This window comes from Sebastes fasciatus, chromosome 5, assembly GCF_043250625.1.
Source record: "Sebastes fasciatus isolate fSebFas1 chromosome 5, fSebFas1.pri, whole genome shotgun sequence".
NCBI lineage: Eukaryota > Metazoa > Chordata > Actinopteri > Perciformes > Sebastidae > Sebastes > Sebastes fasciatus.
This window is the reverse complement of record NC_133799.1, coordinates 29,184,432-29,205,474: the sequence shown is the minus strand read 5'-3', so window position 1 is coordinate 29,205,474 and position 21,043 is coordinate 29,184,432. Positions and strand designations below refer to the sequence as shown.

General features: G+C 43.0%; 1 protein-coding gene and 1 long non-coding RNA gene across 3 annotated transcripts; both read right to left on the bottom strand.

Moving 5' to 3' along the window:
* Positions 1-3,384: 3,384 nt before the first annotated feature.
* Positions 3,385-4,593, bottom strand: LOC141768223 (uncharacterized). Its single transcript, XR_012594019.1, has 2 exons — positions 3,584-4,593; positions 3,385-3,415 (listed from the first exon to the last, which is right to left on the bottom strand). It is a non-coding gene; the product is annotated as an uncharacterized LOC141768223 (long non-coding RNA).
* A 5,101-nt stretch (positions 4,594-9,694) lies between these two features.
* Positions 9,695-11,210, bottom strand: LOC141768225 (uncharacterized). 2 transcript variants are annotated; one of them, XM_074636329.1, is made up of 2 exons: positions 10,480-11,210; positions 9,695-10,407 (listed from the first exon to the last, which is right to left on the bottom strand). In XM_074636329.1, the coding sequence occupies exons 1-2, from the start codon at positions 10,672-10,674 to the stop codon at positions 9,859-9,861; spliced, it is 744 nt and encodes a 247-aa protein (XP_074492430.1). In that variant the 5' UTR covers positions 10,675-11,210; the 3' UTR covers positions 9,695-9,858. The 2 variants fall into 2 exon arrangements, with proteins under 2 accessions (XP_074492430.1, XP_074492431.1); XM_074636330.1 differs by having other exon boundaries at positions 9,695-10,377; positions 10,450-11,209.
* Between the last annotated feature and the right edge of the window lie 9,833 nt (positions 11,211-21,043).

The window sequence follows — 21,043 nt, the reverse complement described above, 5'->3', positions numbered from 1 at the left end:
ACCAGCGAAGGAATGGCTCCGTAGGATGTTGGAGATGAGGGAGAGGATTTCTACCCTTTTCCAGAGTTGTCGCAACTGGAGAGAGGCGATGGTGGTAAGAAAAACTCTAAAATTTTGAGTTTCGGGGAAAAACAAAAAAAACAATTACCACGCCTCCTTGTACCTCCCACTTCTAAACCACAATTCCCATGCCTCCTTAACCACGCCTCTTTGAACCTCCCACTTCTAAACCACACCCCCCTTCTGGTATTATAAAGAACGCTGTCATTCCCGTTGCACTTTTTGGATATGACCTACACACGACCAAAGCGCACCCTCTGTCCTCGTAAGCTCTTCTCTTCTTCTTCTTCCGACTTCATCTACCTCGGCTCCATGGATTTAACAGAAGTTTGTCAGCAAAGTATGGACGTTGTCTCGGAGGACGAGCAGACGGTGCCCGAAGTACAGAGCCAGGCCTTGGAGGACGAGCAACCGTTGTCCCAGGTAGCGGAGGACGAGCAACCGTTGTCCCAGGTAGAGGAGGACGAGCAATCATTGTCCCTGGTAGCGGATAAGGACCTGGAGGACGAGCAAACGTTACCCGAGACACCTCCTTGTTCGGAGGAGGATGATGATGAGAATAAGGAGAATAATGTGGACGGGGTTGACGGATGGATGGATGGATGTATCGTGGACTGCATCAAATCTGCTGTTTATCATCTGCTCAACCTGACTATCCGCAAGTACCGCGTCGATGAATGCTATGGATGTCAGGTCAATCATCCTAGCCAGAGAAATCATGGCTGCTTGGAGGTGTTGGAGGAAGACTTTCTCCAGGATCACTATGAACATTTGATGAAACGACTCAACACCCCTCGCTTCATTCCCTCCATTCAACGTCTGCTGATGAGCCGCAACGTCAACATGGATGATCTCAGAGTCCGGATGGTGGCAGAGACTCTCCTGCATTAGTTGAAAACGGCCAAGTGTAGGTGGGAAGCTCTCTCTGATGCGTGTGAGAATCTGACCGGAGAGGATACTGAGAAACTGAAACAGCTGCAGGCCCCCGGTGACAGCTGTAACGGTCATTGATAAGTTGAAATGATCTGACCTTACCTTGTTACCAAATGTTTTCTTTTTGGTAATCATATATCCTGTTTTTTTAACTTGTTACCAAATGTTTTCTTTTTGGTAATCATATATCCTGTTTTTTTTTACCTTGTTACCAAATGTTTTCTTTTTGGTAATCATATATCCTGTTTTTTTTTACCTTGTTACCAAATGTTTTCTTTTTGGTAATCATATATCCTGTTTTAACTTGTTACCAAATGTTTTCTTTTTGGTAATCATATATCCTGTTTTAACTTGTTACCAAATGTTTTCTTTTTGGTAATCATATATCCTGTTTTAACTTGTTACCAAATGTTTTCTTTTTGGTAATCATATATCCTGTTTTTTTCTTGAGTTTTGTATTCTCGAGTTTGTATTGAGATTGTAACCTGTTGAGTGAAAAAAAAAAAAAAAAAATTAAATACAAAAAAAAAAAATGCTATTGTTTTTTCTTCCTTTTTTAAAAAATGTTTTTTCTTCCTTTTAAAAAAATGTTTTTTCTTCCTTTTAAAAAAAAAAAGTTTATAAAAGCCATCTCACACAGAGATTTGTCACAGTTTTTTAGAAGACAGGATGGCAGAGAGACGGGTGATGAAAAAAGTGTATTACAACCCCCTTCATCCGGCAAGCTTTGGAGGAGTTGAACGACTCCGTCAGGGTGTAGAAGATGAAATGGGTAAAAAAGTCAGTGTTTATGATGTTAAAGATTTTTTATCAGAGCAAGACGCTTATACTCTGCATAAACCAACCCGAGTACATTTCAAGAGAAACAGAGTGTTTGTGACCAAACCGTTGAAACAATTTCAAGCCGACCTGTGCGATATGCAAGCCTTGGCCAAACATAATGACGGATTCAATTATTTATTGACCGTTATAGACGTATTTTCGAAAAAAGCCTATGCGCGCGTCTTGAAGAAGAAGACGGCGTCTGAAGTGGCAAAGGCTTTCGAATCGGTGTTACTGGAGAGTCAAATACCTGAAAAGCTACAAACAGATGCGGGTAAAGAATTTTTCAACAAGAGGTTTCAGGCTCTGATGCAGAAATATGGTATAGTGCATTTTAAGACGGCTAGTGACTTAAAGGCCTCGGTGGTGGAGAGATTTAATCGTACGTTAAAAACGAGAATGTGGAGATATTTTACGGCTCACAACACCCAACGTTACCTCGAGGTCTTACCCGACAGTACCATAAGAGTATAAAAATGACTCCTATGGAGGTAACCTCTACGAATGCTGTTCAAGTGTTTCATCACCTGTACGGTACAATCTCCTCACGTCCAAAAATAAAAATGAATTTTAAAAAAGGGGATCTGGTCAGAATATCAAAGTTGAGAGGAGTGGTTGATAAAAAATATGAACAGAGTTTTACGGACGAAGTGTTTACAGTGACGGGTAGCATTCCACGTACACCCCCCGTATACAAAACTACAAGATTATGACGGTGAGCCTATTGAGGGTTCGTTTTATGAAGCCGAGCTGCAAAAAGTAAAAATGACCGGCGATAAAATGTTTCATGTGTTATGTTCTGGGTAACAAAACGTGGACTCAAAATGCAGCACACAACGAGACGTCTTTAAAGGTAGAACAAAAGAATATTTATTTTAACAAAAAGGGTTCCAGGTTGATCCAGGAGCAGAGAGCAGGAGTGAGCAGGCAGGAAGGGAGCAGCCACAGCTGGCAGATGGACACACCTGAGCACAGAGCAAAAAACGAGGTAAGTCCAAACAAATCCAAAACACGAGAGCAACAGCAAAACAAGAGCAAAAACACTAGGGAGCCTGATTAAGTTAACTACCACTGTGGGTAACGGAACGATCTGGCGATGAGTGGCAGGAAGACCGGGGTAGATATACTGCAGGTTTGATTGATGATTGATAGCAGCTGCTCCAGCCGAGCCCGCCCAGAGGAGGAGGAGGAGGAAGACCACACCTCCCGACACACTGACAAACTAGACAAACCAGGGGAAAACACACAAGAGACAAGAGGACAGGGAAACATAGGAAACAAAAGGAACTTCTAGACTAAAGGTCGTGAACATGACAGTACCCCCCCCTTAATGAGAGCCTCCAGGCGACTTTCCAGGCTTGTCAGGGTGCGCCTTATGAAAATCCCGGACCAGCTCAGCATCCAGGATGCGGGAACGAGGTTCCCAGGACCTCTCCTCTGGACCGTATCCCTCCCAGTCCACCAGATACTGAAAGCCGCGGCCTCGCCGTCTAACATCCAGTAATCGTCTGACCGTATACGCTGGCTGGTTGTCAATGATCCGGGCGGGAGGAGGGGGATTGGTTGGAGGGACCAGAGGACTGGTGAGGACCGGTTTCAGCTGGGAAACATGGAAAGAAGGATGAATCCTTAGGGATTTTGGCAGGATGAGTCTGACAGTGGAAGGGTTGATAATTCTCTCAATCTCAAACGGTCCAATGAAACGGGGAGCCAGTTTTCAGGAGTCAGTCTTTAAAGGAATGTCTCGGGAGGACAACCAAACTCTGACCTGGGATGTAGACAGGAGCTGGAGTCCTGTGACGATCCGCGATCCTCTTGTTTCTTTCAGCCGTACGCAGTAAAGCAGCCATAGTATCCCTCCAGACCTTGCGGCAGCGTCGAAGGTGGTGCTGCACAGATGGCACAGCCAACTCCTCCTCTTGTGCTGGAAACAGTGGAGGCTGGTACCCTAATGAGGCTTCAAAAGGAGAAACACCAGTGGCAGCAGAAGAGAGAGAATTATGCGCATATTCAATCCAACATAACTGTGAACTCCAAGAAGATGGATTAATAGCAGCGACACAACGTATGGCGGATTCTAAATCCTGATTAGCCCTCTCTGATTGTCCATTCGTCTGAGGGTGGAAACCAGAAGACAGACTGACAGTGGCTCCAAGGGCTTGACAAAAAGACTTCCAAACCTGAGAGATGAACTGAGGACCACGGTCTGAGACGATGTCCACAGGAATACCATGCAGACGAAAAACATGGTTAGTCAAGAGATCAGCTGTCTCATGTGCTGAAGGAAGCTTGGGAAGACCAATGAAATGAACGGCCTTGGAGAACCGATCAACAATGGTAAGTATCACTGTCTTACCATTAGAAGGAGGAAGACCAGTGACAAAATCCAAGGCGATGTGGGACCAAGGGCGACCAGGTATGGGTAATGGGCGGAGCAACCCCACAGGCGGCCGATGAGATGTCTTTCCCCGGGCACAGACTGTGCAGGCGAGGACGTATTCCTTGACGTCCCTCTCCATTGTGGCCCACCAGAAGTGTCGTCTGAGGAGTGACAAAGTCCTACTCATCCCAGGATGGCAAGCGAACCGGGAAACGTGTCCCCACTGCAGGACCTGGGAGCGAACTGACACAGGAACAAACATTCGATTAGCGGGGCCAGTACCTGGATCCGGTTCTTTACGTTGAGCCTCCCGAACCGCTGACTCAACCTCCCAGGTTAACGTCCCCACCACCAAGGCTGCCGGCAGAATAGTGTCTGAAACACTTGGTGACTCCTCTGATGAAAATTGCCAGGATAACGCGTCAGGCTTGATGTTCTTGGAACCAGGACGGTAAGTAATGGTGAAGTCGAATCGACCAAAGAATAAAGCCCACCGAGCCTGGCGGGAATTCAGTCGTTTGGCTGACTGGATGTAAGCAAGATTCTTGTGATCAGTCCATACAATAAACGGGATCTCCGAACCCTCCAACCAGTGTCTCCATTCCTCCAGGGCCAACTTCACTGCTAACAGCTCACGATTTCCCACGTCGTAGTTGCTCTCAGCTGGAGACAGGCGTCGAGAGAAGAAAGCACAGGGATGTAACTTCTTATCTGGTCTGGAGCGTTGGGAGAGAACAGCCCCCACACCAATGTCCGAGGCATCAACCTCCACAACAAACTGAAGAGAAGAGTCAGGTTGCACCAGGATAGGTGCGGACGTAAAGCGGTCCTTTAATAAGGTAAACGCCTGGTCCGCCTCAGGAGTCCAGCGAAAAGGAACAGCGAGGGATGTGAGCTTGGTCAGTGGTGCAGCAATTCTGCTGTAATCTCGGATGAACCGGCGGTAGAAGTTGGCGAATCCAAGGAAGCGTTGTAAGAGCTTTCTGGAGGATGGTTCAGGCCACTCTGCCACCGCCTTGATCTTGTCCGGATCCGTCTTCACCTGCCCACTCTCGATGATGTAACCAAGGAATCCAACAGAGCTTACGTGAAACTCGCACTTCTCAGCCTTCACAAACAGCTTGTTCTCCAGTAGCCTCTGGAGCACTTGGTGCACATGAAGCTGATGTTCTGCGAGATCAGAGGAAAAAATCAAAATGTCATCCAGGTAGACAAACACAAACCGGTCCAAAAAATCTCTCAAAACATCATTAACCAGTGCTTGAAACACTGCAGGAGCGTTAGTCAGTCCAAAAGGCATCACTAAGTACTCGAAGTGACCCAGTGGTGTGTTGAATGCTGTCTTCCATTCATCTCCTTCCCGAATCCGTACCAGATGGTACGCGTTTCGCAGATCCAGCTTGCTGAAGACAGTGGCTCCCTGTAGTGGTTCAAAAGCAGAGCTGATTAATGGCAGAGGGTACTTGTTCTTTACCGTGATATTGTTTAACCCTCGAAAATCAATACACGGGCGGAGAGTCTTGTCTTTCTTGCTAACAAAAAAGAATCCTGCCCCTAGAGGCGAAGAGGAGGGTCTGATGAGGCCTGCAGCCAGAGAATCATTTATGTAGGTCTCCATAGCGCCTCTCTCAGGACGTGACAGGTTGTACAGGCGACTCGAAGGCAGAGTGGTACCAGGTAGCAGCTCAATAGCACAATCATATGGACGATGAGGTGGCAAGGATAACGCTCTCTCCTTACTGAAAACCTCCCCGACATCATGATATTCAGTAGGTACAGCAGACAAGTCAGGAGGAACACAGGGCGGAGAAGCAACACTGATCTCTACAGGAGGTAAAGCCGACTGCAAGCACGAGGAATGACAAAAACTACTCCAGCCCATAATCTTACTGGTCGACCAGTCGATCTGGGGGTTGTGTAGCTTTAACCACGGGTGTCCGAGAACAAGAGGAGTCATAGGGGCAGAAAAAACAAAAAACTGTATTAGCTCACGGTGGTTACCAGACAGAATTAGAGACAGAGGTTCAGTGCGGTGAGTGACTAACGCTAAAGACTTGCCGTCTAAAGCACAGACTCTGACAGGAGTCTCAAGGGGTTCAATACTGATGCCAGCCTGAGAGACTAACTCAGCATCTAGAAAACTCTGCTCTGCACCGGAGTCAATCAATGCTAACAGGGGCAAGGACATTGTACTCATACACAGTTTAGCAGGTATTTGAGTTCGAGGTCTAGTGTTAGTGGGGACATCAGTCTTACTCACCAGTATCCCCACAGCTACTGGTGAGCCCGCTCTTTTGGGCGGAGAGGACATGCAGCAAGGAAATGTCCGACTTGACCACAGTAGATACTCACCCGCTCGGATCCGTCTCTGACGTTCAGCGGGAGTGAGATTAGCCCGGCCCACCTGCATGGGTTCATCAGAGTGAGCAGAGGAGCTGGGGCCGGAGCCGTGACTCTCTGACGGGCCGGAGACAACTCTCGCGAGAGTAGGAGTAGCAGCAAAGGAGTTCACGGGAGTGTGGGATTTGTAGTTCTTCTCCCGGCGTCTCTCCCGCATACGGTTGTCCAGTCTTATAGACAGATCAATAAGTGCATCAAGGGAGTTAGTATCATCATGGACAGCAAGTTCATCCTTTAACTGCTCACACAAACCGTGTAGAAAAACTCCTTTTAATGCCTCGTCATTCCATCCAGCCTCCGCAGCCAGAATCCGGAAGTCCACAGAATACTCCGCCACACTTCTTTGACTCTGTCGTATGTTAAGCAAACGTTTGGCAGCGTCTCCAATACAAACAGGGTGATCAAAAACTTTCTTCATTTCACTCATGAAACAATCAAAGGACAAAGAATTTATCCCTCCTCCTCCCAATATTGCTTCAGCCCAGTCCAGTGCTCTCCCTCTTAACAGTCCCGTAACATACGCTACCTTGGCTTGGTCTGTGGTGAAGGTGACTGGTTGTCGGGAAAAAACCAGAGAACATTGGAGCTGGAATCCTTTACATCTTCCCAAATCACCGGCATATGGTTCAGGTGGAGGAACAGGGGATTCTCTGAGTGGCTGAGGCGGAGAAGGCAGAGCGGGGGATGGGGCTAATTGGCCTGAAATTGTCTCCAAACATTTTCCCATCTGAAACATTTGGTTACCTAAGGCCCGTTGGGTCTCCAACAAACCCTGAAGTAACTGGTGATGTTGTTCTAACAAAACATCGTGGCTGGTAACAGTCTTCTGAAAAACATCTGTGTCTGCTGAGTCCATAATTAGGGCCAGATCGTTCTGTTATGTTCTGGGTAACAAAACGTGGACTCAAAATGCAGCACACAACGAGACGTCTCTAAAGGTAGAACAAAAGAATATTTATTTTAACAAAAAGGGTTCCAGGTTGATCCAGGAGCAGAGAGCAGGAGTGAGCAGGCAGGAAGGGAGCAGCCACAGCTGGCAGATGGACACACCTGAGCACAGAGCAAAAAACGAGGTAAGTCCAAACAAATCCAAAACACGAGAGCAACAGCAAAACAAGAGCAAAAACACTAGGGAGCCTGATTAAGTTAACTACCACTGTGGGTGACGGAACGATCTGGCGATGAGTGGCAGGAAGACCGGGGTAGATATACTGCAGGTTTGATTGATGATTGATAGCAGCTGCTCCAGCCGAGCCCGCCCAGGGGAGGAGGAGGAGGAAGACCACACCTCCCGACACACTGACAAACTAGACAAACCAGGGGAAAACACACAAGAGACAAGAGGACAGGGAAACATAGGAAACAAAAGGAACTTCTAGACTAAAGGTCGTGAACATGACATCATGTGGAGAAAATCTTAAAACGACGCGTCGTCAAAGGTGAAAAACAGGTTTTAGTCAGATGGAAAAACTGGCCAGAGAAGTTCAACAGCTGGGTTAAAGCCTCGGAGGTGGTGGGTATATAAAAAACCTCGTACCAAGCTCCTCGGATCATTCAGAGAAAAAAAATACAGAATCATGGAACATACCAACGCCGATGGGTTTTACGTGACTCTACCTTCCAACGCTAGTAAGGAATTATTTAAAAATAATACCAGTAGTTGTTTCACCGTGGATTTGGCTAAACCCATTGAACTGAGTGGCAAATGGGTGGTGGGTCTGTGTGAATTCATCTACCCTCGCACCTGGTATAATTTATCCTCGGCCACGTCCTATTTTGAACTGAACCGAACGATTGAAGAACCTCAACCCTTGGTGATTGTAAAATTCGGTCGAGGAGGGCATTACAGCCATCATAAAGATCTCCTGGACCAGGTGACCCCGGCCGTCAAAAAGTACGACCCCTCCTTTGAAGCTTCTTTCAACAACGTGACCAAATGCCTCGATGTCAAAGGCGAAGGTCAATATAAAATCCGCGCCTATCCTCCTCTGGCTTATATGTTAGGAATAAAAGTTAACGAGTGGTGGAATCTGTCAACGCGCTCTACCCCTTACCCCTGCGATTTAAACGCTGGAATATATAACCTGTTTCTATACACTGACATTGTTCAGTATCAAACGGTCGGCGACAACTACTCACCGCTGCTGTGTGTAGTGAACGTGAAAGGTGATTACGGAGACGTGGTGAGTCTCAGATATAATACGGTACATTACCTACCCGTATTGAAAAATTACATCAAATCCATCCATATTGAAATTAAAACCGACCGCAACAAGTACGTGGACTTTGTTTATGGGAAAACGATAGTCAAGCTGCACTTCAGACCCGTTCAGCGTTCTCTACCGCTTCATTAAGAAGGATGGCCACGTTACGTCTCCGGGAGGATCCTCATCGTTTTGTCAGCTATTATGAAAGTCAAGTGGGAGGGACTCTACCCGGTTTTTACGGAGCACCGGTGATGTACGGTAGAGGCATAGGATCAATCTTCTCAAAATTGTTTCGTTTCGTAGCTCCTCTACTGAAGAGGGGTTTTGCCGTAGCCAAACCTCATCTTAAAACGGCCGCCACCAACATAGCCTCTGAGGCGGTCCAAAGAGTGGTGGGAAAACTGACGCAACAGAGGAATCAAGAAGGTTCCGGAGGTATTATGGTTTTATCACGTAGAAAGAGGAAACGCCCACCAGGCAACCGAGTTTCCTCTAAAAAACGCTCCAAAAGTAAAAAGAGCAAATCATTCGGGAGTGACGGCGTGAAGAGCAGCAAGTCTGCGCAGAGCTCCGATATATTTTAATTTTTTTTTTTTTTTTTTCACTCAACAGGTTACAATCTCAATACAAACTCGAGAATACAAAACTCAAGAAAAAAACAGGATATATGATTACCAAAAAGAAAACATTTGGTAACAAGTTAAAACAGGATATATGATTACCAAAAAGAAAACATTTGGTAACAAGTTAAAACAGGATATATGATTACCAAAAAGAAAACATTTGGTAACAAGTTAAAACAGGATATATGATTACCAAAAAGAAAACATTTGGTAACAGGATATATGATTTAAAAAAAAACATTTGGTAACAAGGTAAAAAAAAACCAGGATATATGATTACCAAAAAGAAAACATTTGGTAACAAGGTAAAAAAAAACAGGATATATGATTACCAAAAAGAAAACATTTGGTAACAAGGTAAAAAAAAACAGGATATATGATTACCAAAAAGAAAACATTTGGTAACAAGGTAAGGTCAGATCATTTCAACTTATCAATGACCGTTACAGCTGTCACCGGGGGCCTGCAGCTGTTTCAGTTTCTCAGTATCCTCTCCGGTCAGATTCTCACACGCATCAGAGAGAGCTTCCCACCTACACTTGGCCGTTTTCAACTCATGCAGGAGAGTCTCTGCCACCATCCGGACTCTGAGATCATCCATGTTGACGTTGCGGCTCATCAGCAGACGTTGAATGGAGGGAATGAAGCGAGGGGTGTTGAGTCGTTTCATCAAATGTTCATAGTGATCCTGGAGAAAGTCTTCCTCCAACACCTCCAAGCAGCCATGATTTCTCTGGCTAGGATGATTGACCTGACATCCATAGCATTCATCGACGCGGTACTTGCGGATAGTCAGGTTGAGCAGATGATAAACAGCAGATTTGATGCAGTCCACGATACATCCATCCATCCATCCGTCAACCCCGTCCACATTATTCTCCTTATTCTCATCATCATCCTTCTCCTTCTCCTCCTCCTCCTCCTCCTCCTCCTCCTCCGAACAAGGAGGTGTCTCGGGTAACGTTTGCTCGTCCTCCAGGTCCTTATCCGCTACCAGGGACAATGATTGCTCGTCCTCCGCTACCTGGGACAACGGTTGCTCGTCCTCCGCTACCTGGGACAACGGTTGCTCGTCCTCCAAGGCCTGGCTCTGTACTTCGGGCACCGTCTGCTCGTCCTCCGAGACAACGTCCATACTTTGCTGACAAACTTCTGTTAAATCCATGGAGCCGAGGTAGATGAAGTCGGAAGAAGAAGAAGAGAAGAGCTTACGAGGACGGAGGGTGCGCTTTGGTCGTGTGTAGGTCATATCCAAAAAGTGCAACGGGAATGACAGCGTTCTTTATAATACCAGAAGGGGGGTGTGGTTTAGAAGTGGGAGGTTCAAAGAGGCGTGGTTAAGGAGGCATGGGAATTGTGGTTTAGAAGTGGGAGGTACAAGGAGGCGTGGTAATTGTTTTTTTTGTTTTTCCCCGAAACTCAAAATTTTAGAGTTTTTCTTACCACCATCGCCTCTCTCCAGTTGCGACAACTCTGGAAAAGGGTAGAAATCCTCTCCCTCATCTCCAACATCCTACGGAGCCATTCCTTCGCTGGTATCACTAGAACGTTGCGGAATAACCCACAGTCAGGATTAAATCTCTCCATCACAAAGATGCTGACAGATTTCTCCTGTTCCGGGAATGCCTGTGAACTGTGTGAACGCAGACTGGCTTGAGTCATCCATTTGCCTGAGCCTGTGCTTTTGGATGGCCATATTGTTCCCAAAATGATTTTCATCTTAGCCAACTCCAGGTCCTCAGACCGAATACCCAATCTCTGACGTTTCTCCCCAAGAGGAGGACGAATAGGACTATGCACTCTCTTTCCGTTCTCCTTTTTCTCCTTATTCTCCTTATTCTCCTTATTCTCATCCTCCTCATCCTCCTCCTCCTCCTCCTCCTCCTCCTCCTCCTCATCCTCCTCCAAACAGCAACCTGAATCTGACGTAGTCAAATCAACAGCCTCGCTCTCTTCTTCAGATGATTCCTCTTTGTTCTCTTCTTCCACAGGGCTCTTAGTCATAGCAACAGCCATCCTTATCATCAGTTTCATCACAGCCCAATCCTCGATGCTCAACACCGTCACGATGGTTGAAGGACCCAGAATTTCCCCCTCACCCAGCTGGTACATCCACAGCTCACCCAACTCATACTTGAACACATAACCCCAGGATCCAGACATCCAGGGATATAGAGACCATTCTTCATGCAGAGATCCTGAAGGAGGAGGCATCTGAGTACGGCACAGATACATCATACATCTCTTTGGAGCTCCTGGTACCTCAGTAACATCTTGATAAACTGTTACAGGCGTCTGAGTAAGCAATGATGAGGACCAGCCATCAGAAGGTTTTCTGTTAGAGGAAGACGAAGCCTCTTCTTCTTCTTCCAAAGGCTTACAGTTCTCCATTTCAATCGTAATCAACGCTTGAGGATCCATGGTGAGTACAAGGTAGAAGGAAAGAATGAAAAAAATCCACTTTATTCTATCTTTAAAAAACCCCACCCTCCTCTCTCATTGGTTTCTCAAAAAATTGCACACTCCTCCTCTCATTTTTCACCCCGCCCCCGTAGGATTTAAAAAAAAATCCCACGGAGGAGGGGGGGGAAATACGCCTACCATGACGTAGCGTGGGAAGAAAAAGGGGGGTGGGCGTGGTTTCCGGTATGACGGGGGGTACCGGACGTTCCAGACATTCCTGACATTCCAGGGGTGGGCGTGGTTTCCGGTATGAGGGGGGCTCCGGAAGCCAATTCGTTCCGGACATTCCTGACATTCCAACCTGTCAAAATGAGTTTGACATAAGGTGTACCCCTATTCTCTCTAATGGGTGACATCACGGTGACTACTTCTACTTCTTATACACAGTCTATGGTTGCGACCCTCATTTCCTATCCAAAGTGAGGGTCGAAAAGGACAGAGGGTGTAGTATGATGTACAGATTGTAAAGCCCCCTGAGGCATATTTGTGATTTGTGATATTGGGCTATAAATATAATTGACTTGACTTGACTTGAAATGATGAAACACAGCCTCCATTTTTTTTCCTTTGTTAAAACACTATGAGGTGTCAAGAAAATAGAGGAGTTAGTAACGAGCAAGTCAAAAAGAACATCACGCACATAGGTCTGAGTGTAAGACACAACCTAGTTATTAACGTATTGTATGTCAGTTTGTCAATGGCCTCTAAAAATAGAGAGAGGCAGTGTCGTCAATTGAACAACTGCAGGTGTGGCAATGTCAGCATGCAGAGAACATCATCTAACGCAACAGACACATTCTCATTTCAATACATGCAGCTGTCTGTTCCGGCTCTGTGCAGCTAAACTGCAGTTCACTCTGTAACGCTTCATGTTGACTGTTTAAGGCTTCCTCTGATCTCAAACTGTCAGTCCAGCTGTGTCCCAGCAAACATTTCCTCAACCTGCGTCGAAGCCAACAAGTCCATTAGACGTCGAGTCACAACCTTATTTGTGACTTGACTTTATTTCAACGCTTTGCCGACATGAGAACATAATCTCAGGGGAATGGTGATTTTGAGTGAAACTTGTTCGACAATGTTGTACCTGAATAAACACTGTTTAAAATAACAATCATATAACATTGTAACATTATACATTGTAGCACTGTGAATGGTATAGTGTTTACACATGAATTGTGTTATTGAAAAGTGTTATTATTCTAAACTCAATATGCTATCATATAGATGGCCGATATAGGGCTAAACGGTATGTTTTATTCCAGCATTCCCTCGAGTGCCATTTAGGACTATTTTTCCTTGCGCACCAACACTATTTCTTTTTGCCGCCAACACATGCGCAACAGGTGATGCAGTTCCACATCGAGTGTGTCACCGTCTGTGGTTCGACAGGGAGGGTATGCGAGTATATACAGGTTGCAGGTGAGTTCCGAAAAGACTCTCAAATTTAAAATGCAAATGTTTTTAAAGACATTATTCTTCTTCCATTTTCATACTAAAGTGTAATGTGGAAACAAGCATTTAAATAACATGTTGATAGCTGTTTATATCGTTTATATTAGATGGCAGGAAGTCTTTGTTTTGAGGGTTGACAGATAAAAAGTGCTCTAGCATCAGAAGAGGCGCTCTAAAGATGAATATTAATTTTTTGTTGTTCCTTCTTTCCAGCTGCTATGAGGAGACAGGATTCAAAGGCCACAGAAAGCGAAATCGAAGCAGCCATTGGTGTCCACCTTAAGCATGCATCTGTGAGGACTGGGATTTGGGTCCTGTTAAATATGATTTTCATATTTTTTTCTTGTTTAAAGATGTTGAACTTTGGGTAACATTCAAAAATAATATTATGCACATTGAGTATTCATAACTAAACAGAATATTATTGATGGATGTATCTAGCCCAATATTGCTATTCTTTTGATATGAACCAAATTATCTCTAAATTTGGTGTATAGCATTTGAGCCACATCTTATTTCACAGTATGGGTGGAAATCAACAGGATTTTCTGAATTACATGACACTTTATCACAGGTGTGTTTATTCTGTTGATAATGATAATAAAATAGTCACAAATTGTATTTGAAAGGATGAAAACAAAGTATAATAGAGGATTCAAATAGGACATAACGGATTAAACAATAGAATACAATTTACAGTGCAGCTAGAGTTATGAATACATTGTTCCATACTTGCAATACAAACAATACCAGCCACGCGATTGAATGGAATGTCGGGTTGCCAGTCTCACAACATTCCAAATGATGATTACACAAAGTCAGACTGATCCTCCCTGTGCGAAAAATGTCTTTCACAATGACGCCATCATTGTTTTTTGTATCAAGGAAATTTGTATTTCTTTTGTCGTGAGCTCACTGACACATGACGCATGACACAAAAACTAATTGCTGTGCATTTCTACTATTTTGTAAGAGTTATTAAAACGCAACCATATGATATAATATGAAAATGGACTTATTTCCATTGTTGTCCCTGGTGTTTACACATTCCACCAACCTTTATCAAGACGTACAAATGCATTCAATGTCTGGCATAAAGATACACTGTGTTAGTAAAGAAGAACTAGAGAACTAGAAAACTGAACAGAAAATTGATAAAAAAAAAAATCTTTTCAGAAAGCAGAAGAGGGTAAAGAGTATCAAAGATACCTACAATATAAATGATTCTCATATAAAGGTAGGAATTAAGAGTGAAGGATTTATAATACACAGATAAGTAAACATTGTTGAATTTGAAAAAGGGTGTGGGAAGGTGTGTTGACAGGATGCTTTTTCAAGTGACAACGCGTGAGTCTGAATGGTTGCTGCTGTAAAAATGGGATCACAGCCAATACCTGAAGCTTCAACGTATGCGTCATATACATTTTTTCCACACCTACATATATAACGTGAAGTGCTTGTAAGGTGTAGTATCACCATCGAGGAAAACTAATACAGTACCTGTTCATCATGATGAAGCTGATACTTTCACTGACTCTCATCTGGGCACTCTCCAGCACAGGTGACTCTAATTATTCTTACAATATAGTTTCTGCAGGTACAATAAAGCCTAATTTACAACATTTTACGACATTTTTCATTTGACCAGAAATCATTTTTTAAAAGAATTAATTCTTACCTTAATATCACCAGATGACTTATTTGAATTAACCAGGAGGGATTTCATATGCTTAAACATTATAGATAGGATATACAGTAGATAAGATAAGACTGAATTGATCCCGAGAGAGTAAATTCACATGTTAAAGTACAGCAATACAAGAGGCAGTCTTAAGAGGTAGGACACAGATAAAGAAAATTTAGAATAATAAATACAACGAAATAAGTTAAGTAAGTTAAGTAAATGACAAAATTGAATTCAAAATGTATACATTTTATACATTACAATACTTAGGTAATATGACAAGACTTGGCTGTGCAAGTATACTACATGTTCAGAAGTAAAAAAGTCTAGTAGTGCATATTAGACACTTAAACCCCTTTTAACCAGTACAGCCTCATGTAATTTAAAATCGAAGAACCCATTTTCATTCACATATCTTGAGGTCAGAGGTCAAGGGACCACTTTGAAAATGGCCTTGCAGTTTTTCCTCTCCAAAATTTAGCGTAAGTTTGGAGCGTTATGTAGCCTTCTTCTCGACAAGCTAGTTTTGGATTCCTGAGGATTTCTGAGCCCGCTACAGCCTAAAAATCGCAAGTCGCGTTAAAGAAATTAGTAGCGTTAAAACGGATTTGCGTTAATGGTTATTATCGCGTTAACTTTGACAGCCCTAGTTTTAATGTGTTGAATGTCTTGTTTGTCAAAACAACAATCTACAATGATTTAAAACTGACATAACCAACAAATCCCTACAATTAAAGAGCTGGAACCACAAAATGTTTGGAATTTATGCTTAAAAAATCAATTTAACAATTAGATTGCCAAAAATAATTGTTGATGAATTTGCTGTTGATCCACTAATCATCCTTTCAGCTCTAATCTGTGGACAAATATTTGAAGAATGTCACCTACGCAGACACAAACTGTATTATCTAGTAGACCGAGAATAGAAATAGCTAATCAAGTCAGGGAATACATGTCAGAGATGAAACCTAGCCTCCATTGTTTTTCCTTTGCTAAGACACTATGACGTGTCTCAACAAAGTAAATAGAGGAGTTAGTAACGAACAAGGCAAAAAGAACATCACACACGTAGGTGTGAGTTTGTGTAAGACACAACCTATTTGATGAATAACGTATGGTATGTTTGATTTTCAATGACCTATTATTGAGGCAAAAATAGATTGAGGCAGTGTCGTCAATTCAACTATAGCAGGTGTGGCAATGCGCAAAATAAATAGTTCTAAATTTAACTTGCAATGAAAGGCAGCCAGTTTCACACCATTCCAAAAGATGAAATAGCAATGTGAGTGAGTGAGGGCTATCCTGTCATAACATTGTCTATCACAATGACACAAAATTGTTTTTTGTATCAAGGAAATTCTTTTCTTGTTTTTCTTTCGTCTCACTGACGTATGACGGAGAACAAGAAGCCAATTATAGATGAATGAACTAACTGCTATGCATCCCTATTTGTAAGAATTATTAAAAGGCCCCAAAATGATATTATATGATAATAGGACTTATTTCCATGGTTGTCCATTGCTGTTTACATATTCCACCAACCTTTATCAAGACATACACATGCATCCAATGTCTGGCATAAAGATACACTGTGTTAGTAAAGAAGAACTAGAGAACTAGAAAACTGAACAGAAAATTGATAAAAAAAAAAATCTTTTCAGAAAGCAGAAGAGGGTAAAAAGTATCAAAGACTCCTAAAATATAAATGATTCTCATATAAAGGTAGGAATTAAGAATGAAGGATTTATAATACACAGATAAGTAAACATTGTTGAATTTGAAAAAGGGTGTGGGAAGGTGTGTTGACAGGATGCTTTTTCAAGTGACAACGCGTGAGTCTGAATGGTTGCTGCTGTAAAAATGGGATCACAGCCAATACCTGAAGCTTCAACGTATGCGTCATATACATTTTTTCCACACCTACATATATAACGTGAAGTGCTTGTAAGGTGTAGTATCACCATCGAGGAAAACTAATACAGTACCTGTTCATCATGATGAAGCTGATACTTTCACTGACTCTCATCTGGGCACTCTCCAGCACAGGTGACTCTAATTATTCTTACAATATAGTTTCTGCAGGTACAATAAAGCCTAATTTACAACATTTTACGACATTTTTCATTTGACCAGAAATCATTTTTTAAAAGAATTAATTCTTACCTTAATATCACCAGATGACTTATTTGAATTAACCAGGAGGGATTTCATATGCTTAAACATTATAGATAGGATATACAGTAGATAAGATAAGACTGAATTGATCCCGAGAGAGTAAATTCACATGTTAAAGTACAGCAATACAAGAGGCAGTCTTAAGAGGTAGGACACAGATAAAGAAAATTTAGAATAATAAATACAACGAAATAAGTTAAGTAAGTTAAGTAAATGACAAAATTGAATTCAAAATGTATACATTTTATACATTACAATACTTAGGTAATATGACAAGACTTGGCTGTGCAAGTATACTACATGTTCAGAAGTAAAAAAGTCTAGTAGTGCATATTAGACACTTAAACCCCTTTTAACCAGTACAGCCTCATGTAATTTAAAATCGAAGAACCCATTTTCATTCACATATCTTGAGGTCAGAGGTCAAGGGACCACTTTGAAAATGGCCTTGCAGTTTTTCCTCTCCAAAATTTAGCGTAAGTTTGGAGCGTTATGTAGCCTTCTTCTCGACAAGCTAGTTTTGGATTCCTGAGGATTTCTGAGCCCGCTACAGCCTAAAAATCGCAAGTCGCGTTAAAGAAATTAGTAGCGTTAAAACGGATTTGCGTTAATGGTTATTATCGCGTTAACTTTGACAGCCCTAGTTTTAATGTGTTGAATGTCTTGTTTGTCAAAACAACAATCTACAATGATTTAAAACTGACATAACCAACAAATCCCTACAATTAAAGAGCTGGAACCACAAAATGTTTGGAATTTATGCTTAAAAAATCAATTTAACAATTAGATTGCCAAAAATAATTGTTGATGAATTTGCTGTTGATCCACTAATCATCCTTTCAGCTCTAATCTGTGGACAAATATTTGAAGAATGTCACCTACGCAGACACAAACTGTATTATCTAGTAGACCGAGAATAGAAATAGCTAATCAAGTCAGGGAATACATGTCAGAGATGAAACCTAGCCTCCATTGTTTTTCCTTTGCTAAGACACTATGACGTGTCTCAACAAAGTAAATAGAGGAGTTAGTAACGAACAAGGCAAAAAGAACATCACACACGTAGGTGTGAGTTTGTGTAAGACACAACCTATTTGATGAATAACGTATGGTATGTTTGATTTTCAATGACCTATTATTGAGGCAAAAATAGATTGAGGCAGTGTCGTCAATTCAACTATAGCAGGTGTGGCAATGCGCAAAATAAATAGTTCTAAATTTAACTTGCAATGAAAGGCAGCCAGTTTCACACCATTCCAAAAGATGAAATAGCAATGTGAGTGAGTGAGGGCTATCCTGTCATAACATTGTCTATCACAATGACACAAAATTGTTTTTTGTATCAAGGAAATTCTTTTCTTGTTTTTCTTTCGTCTCACTGACGTATGACGGAGAACAAGAAGCCAATTATAGATGAATGAACTAACTGCTATGCATCCCTATTTGTAAGAATTATTAAAAGGCCCCAAAATGATATTATATGATAATAGGACTTATTTCCATGGTTGTCCATTGCTGTTTACATATTCCACCAACCTTTATCAAGACATACACATGCATCCAATGTCTGGCATAAAGATACACTGTGTTAGTAAAGAAGAACTAGAGAACTAGAAAACTGAACAGAAAATTGATAAAAAAAAAAATCTTTTCAGAAAGCAGAAGAGGGTAAAAAGTATCAAAGACTCCTAAAATATAAATGATTCTCATATAAAGGTAGGAATTAAGAATGAAGGATTTATAATACACAGATAAGTAAACATTGTTGAAATTGAAAAAGGGTGCGGGAAGGTGTGTTGACATGATGCTTTTTCAAGTGACAACGCGTGCGTCTGAATGGTTGCTGCTGTAAAAATGGGATCACACCCAATACCTGAAGCTTCAACGTATGCGTCATATACATTTATTCCATAAATATTCCGTAATTTAAAATCGAAGGAGGAGTTTCCAGCCTTTACAGATCATCAAAACACTTCATTTATTTTATTATTATTTATTATTTTTATTATTATTTATTATTTTCTCCAACAACTGCAGATCCAACAACTGCTGCCCCCACAACTGCGGCTCCAACAACTGCGGCCCACACAACAGCGGCTCCAACAACTGCAGCTCCAACAACTGCGGCCCCCACAACTGCAGCCCCAACAACTACGGCTCCAACAACTGTGGCTCCAACAACTGCGGCTCCAACAACTGCGGCTCCAACAACTACAGCCCCCACAACTGCAGCCCCAACAACTTTAGCTCCAACAACTGCAGCTCCAGCAACTGTAAATCCAACAACTGCAGCCCCAACAACTGCAGCTCCAACAACTGCTGCACCCACAACTGCGGCTCCAACAACTGCAGCTCCCACAACGGCAGCACCCACAACTGCGGCTCCAACAACTGCAGCCCCCATAACTGCAGATCCAACAACTGCAGCCCCAACAACTGCAGCTCCAACAACTGCGGCTCCAACAACTGCGGCTCCCACAACTGCAGCTCCCACAACGGCAGCACCCACAACTGCGGCTCCAACAACTACTCCTACCACAACTACTCCAACAACAACTACTCCAACTACAACTACTCCAACCACGACTACTCCAACCACAACTGCTCTTACCACAACTACTCCTACCACAACTACTCCAACAACAACAACTCAAACCACGACTACTCCAACCCCAACTACTCCTACCACAACTACTCCAACCACAACTACTCCTACTACAACTACTACAACCACGACTACTCCAACCACAACTACTCCTACCACAACTACTCCAACAACAACTACTCCTACTACAACTACTCCAACCACGACTACTCCAACCACGACTACTCCAACCACAACTACTCCTACCACAACTACTCCAACAACAACTACTCAAACCACGACTACTCCAACCACAACTACTCCTACCACAACTACTCCAACAACAACTACTCCAACCACAACTACTCCAACCACGACTACTACAACCACAACTACTTCTACCACGACTACTCCAACAACAACTACTCAAACCACGACTACTCCAACCACAACTACTCCTACCACAACTACTCCAACCACAACTACTCCAACTACGACTACTCCAACCACGACTACTCCAACCACAACTACTCCTACCACAACTACTCCAACAACAACTACTCCAACTACAACTACTCCAACCACGACTACTCCAACCACAACTACTCCTACCACAACTACTCCAACAACAACTACTCCAACCACAACTACTCCAACCACGACTACTCCAACCACAACTACTCCTACCACAACTACTCCAACTACAACTACTCCAACCACGACTACTCCAACCACAACTACTCCTACCACAACTACTCCAACCACAACTACTCCAACCACGACTACTCCAACAACAACTACTCCAACTACAACTACTCCAACCACAACTACTCCAACAACAACTACTCCAACTACAACTACTCCAACCACGACTACTCCAACCACAACTACTCCTACCACAACTACTCCAACAACAGCTACTCCAACCACAACTACTCCAACCACGACTACTCCAACCACAACTACTCCTACCACAACTACTCCAACTACAACTACTCCAACCACGACTACTCCAACCACAACTACTCCTACCACAACTACTCCAACCACAACTACTCCTACTACAACTACTCCAACCACGACTACTCCAACCACAACTACTCCTACCACAACTACTCCTACCACAACTACTCCAACTACAACTACTCCAACCACGACTACTCCAACCACAACTACTCCTACCACAACTACTCCAACAACAACTACTCCAACCACAACTACTCCAACTACAACTACTCCAACCACGACTACTCCAACCAC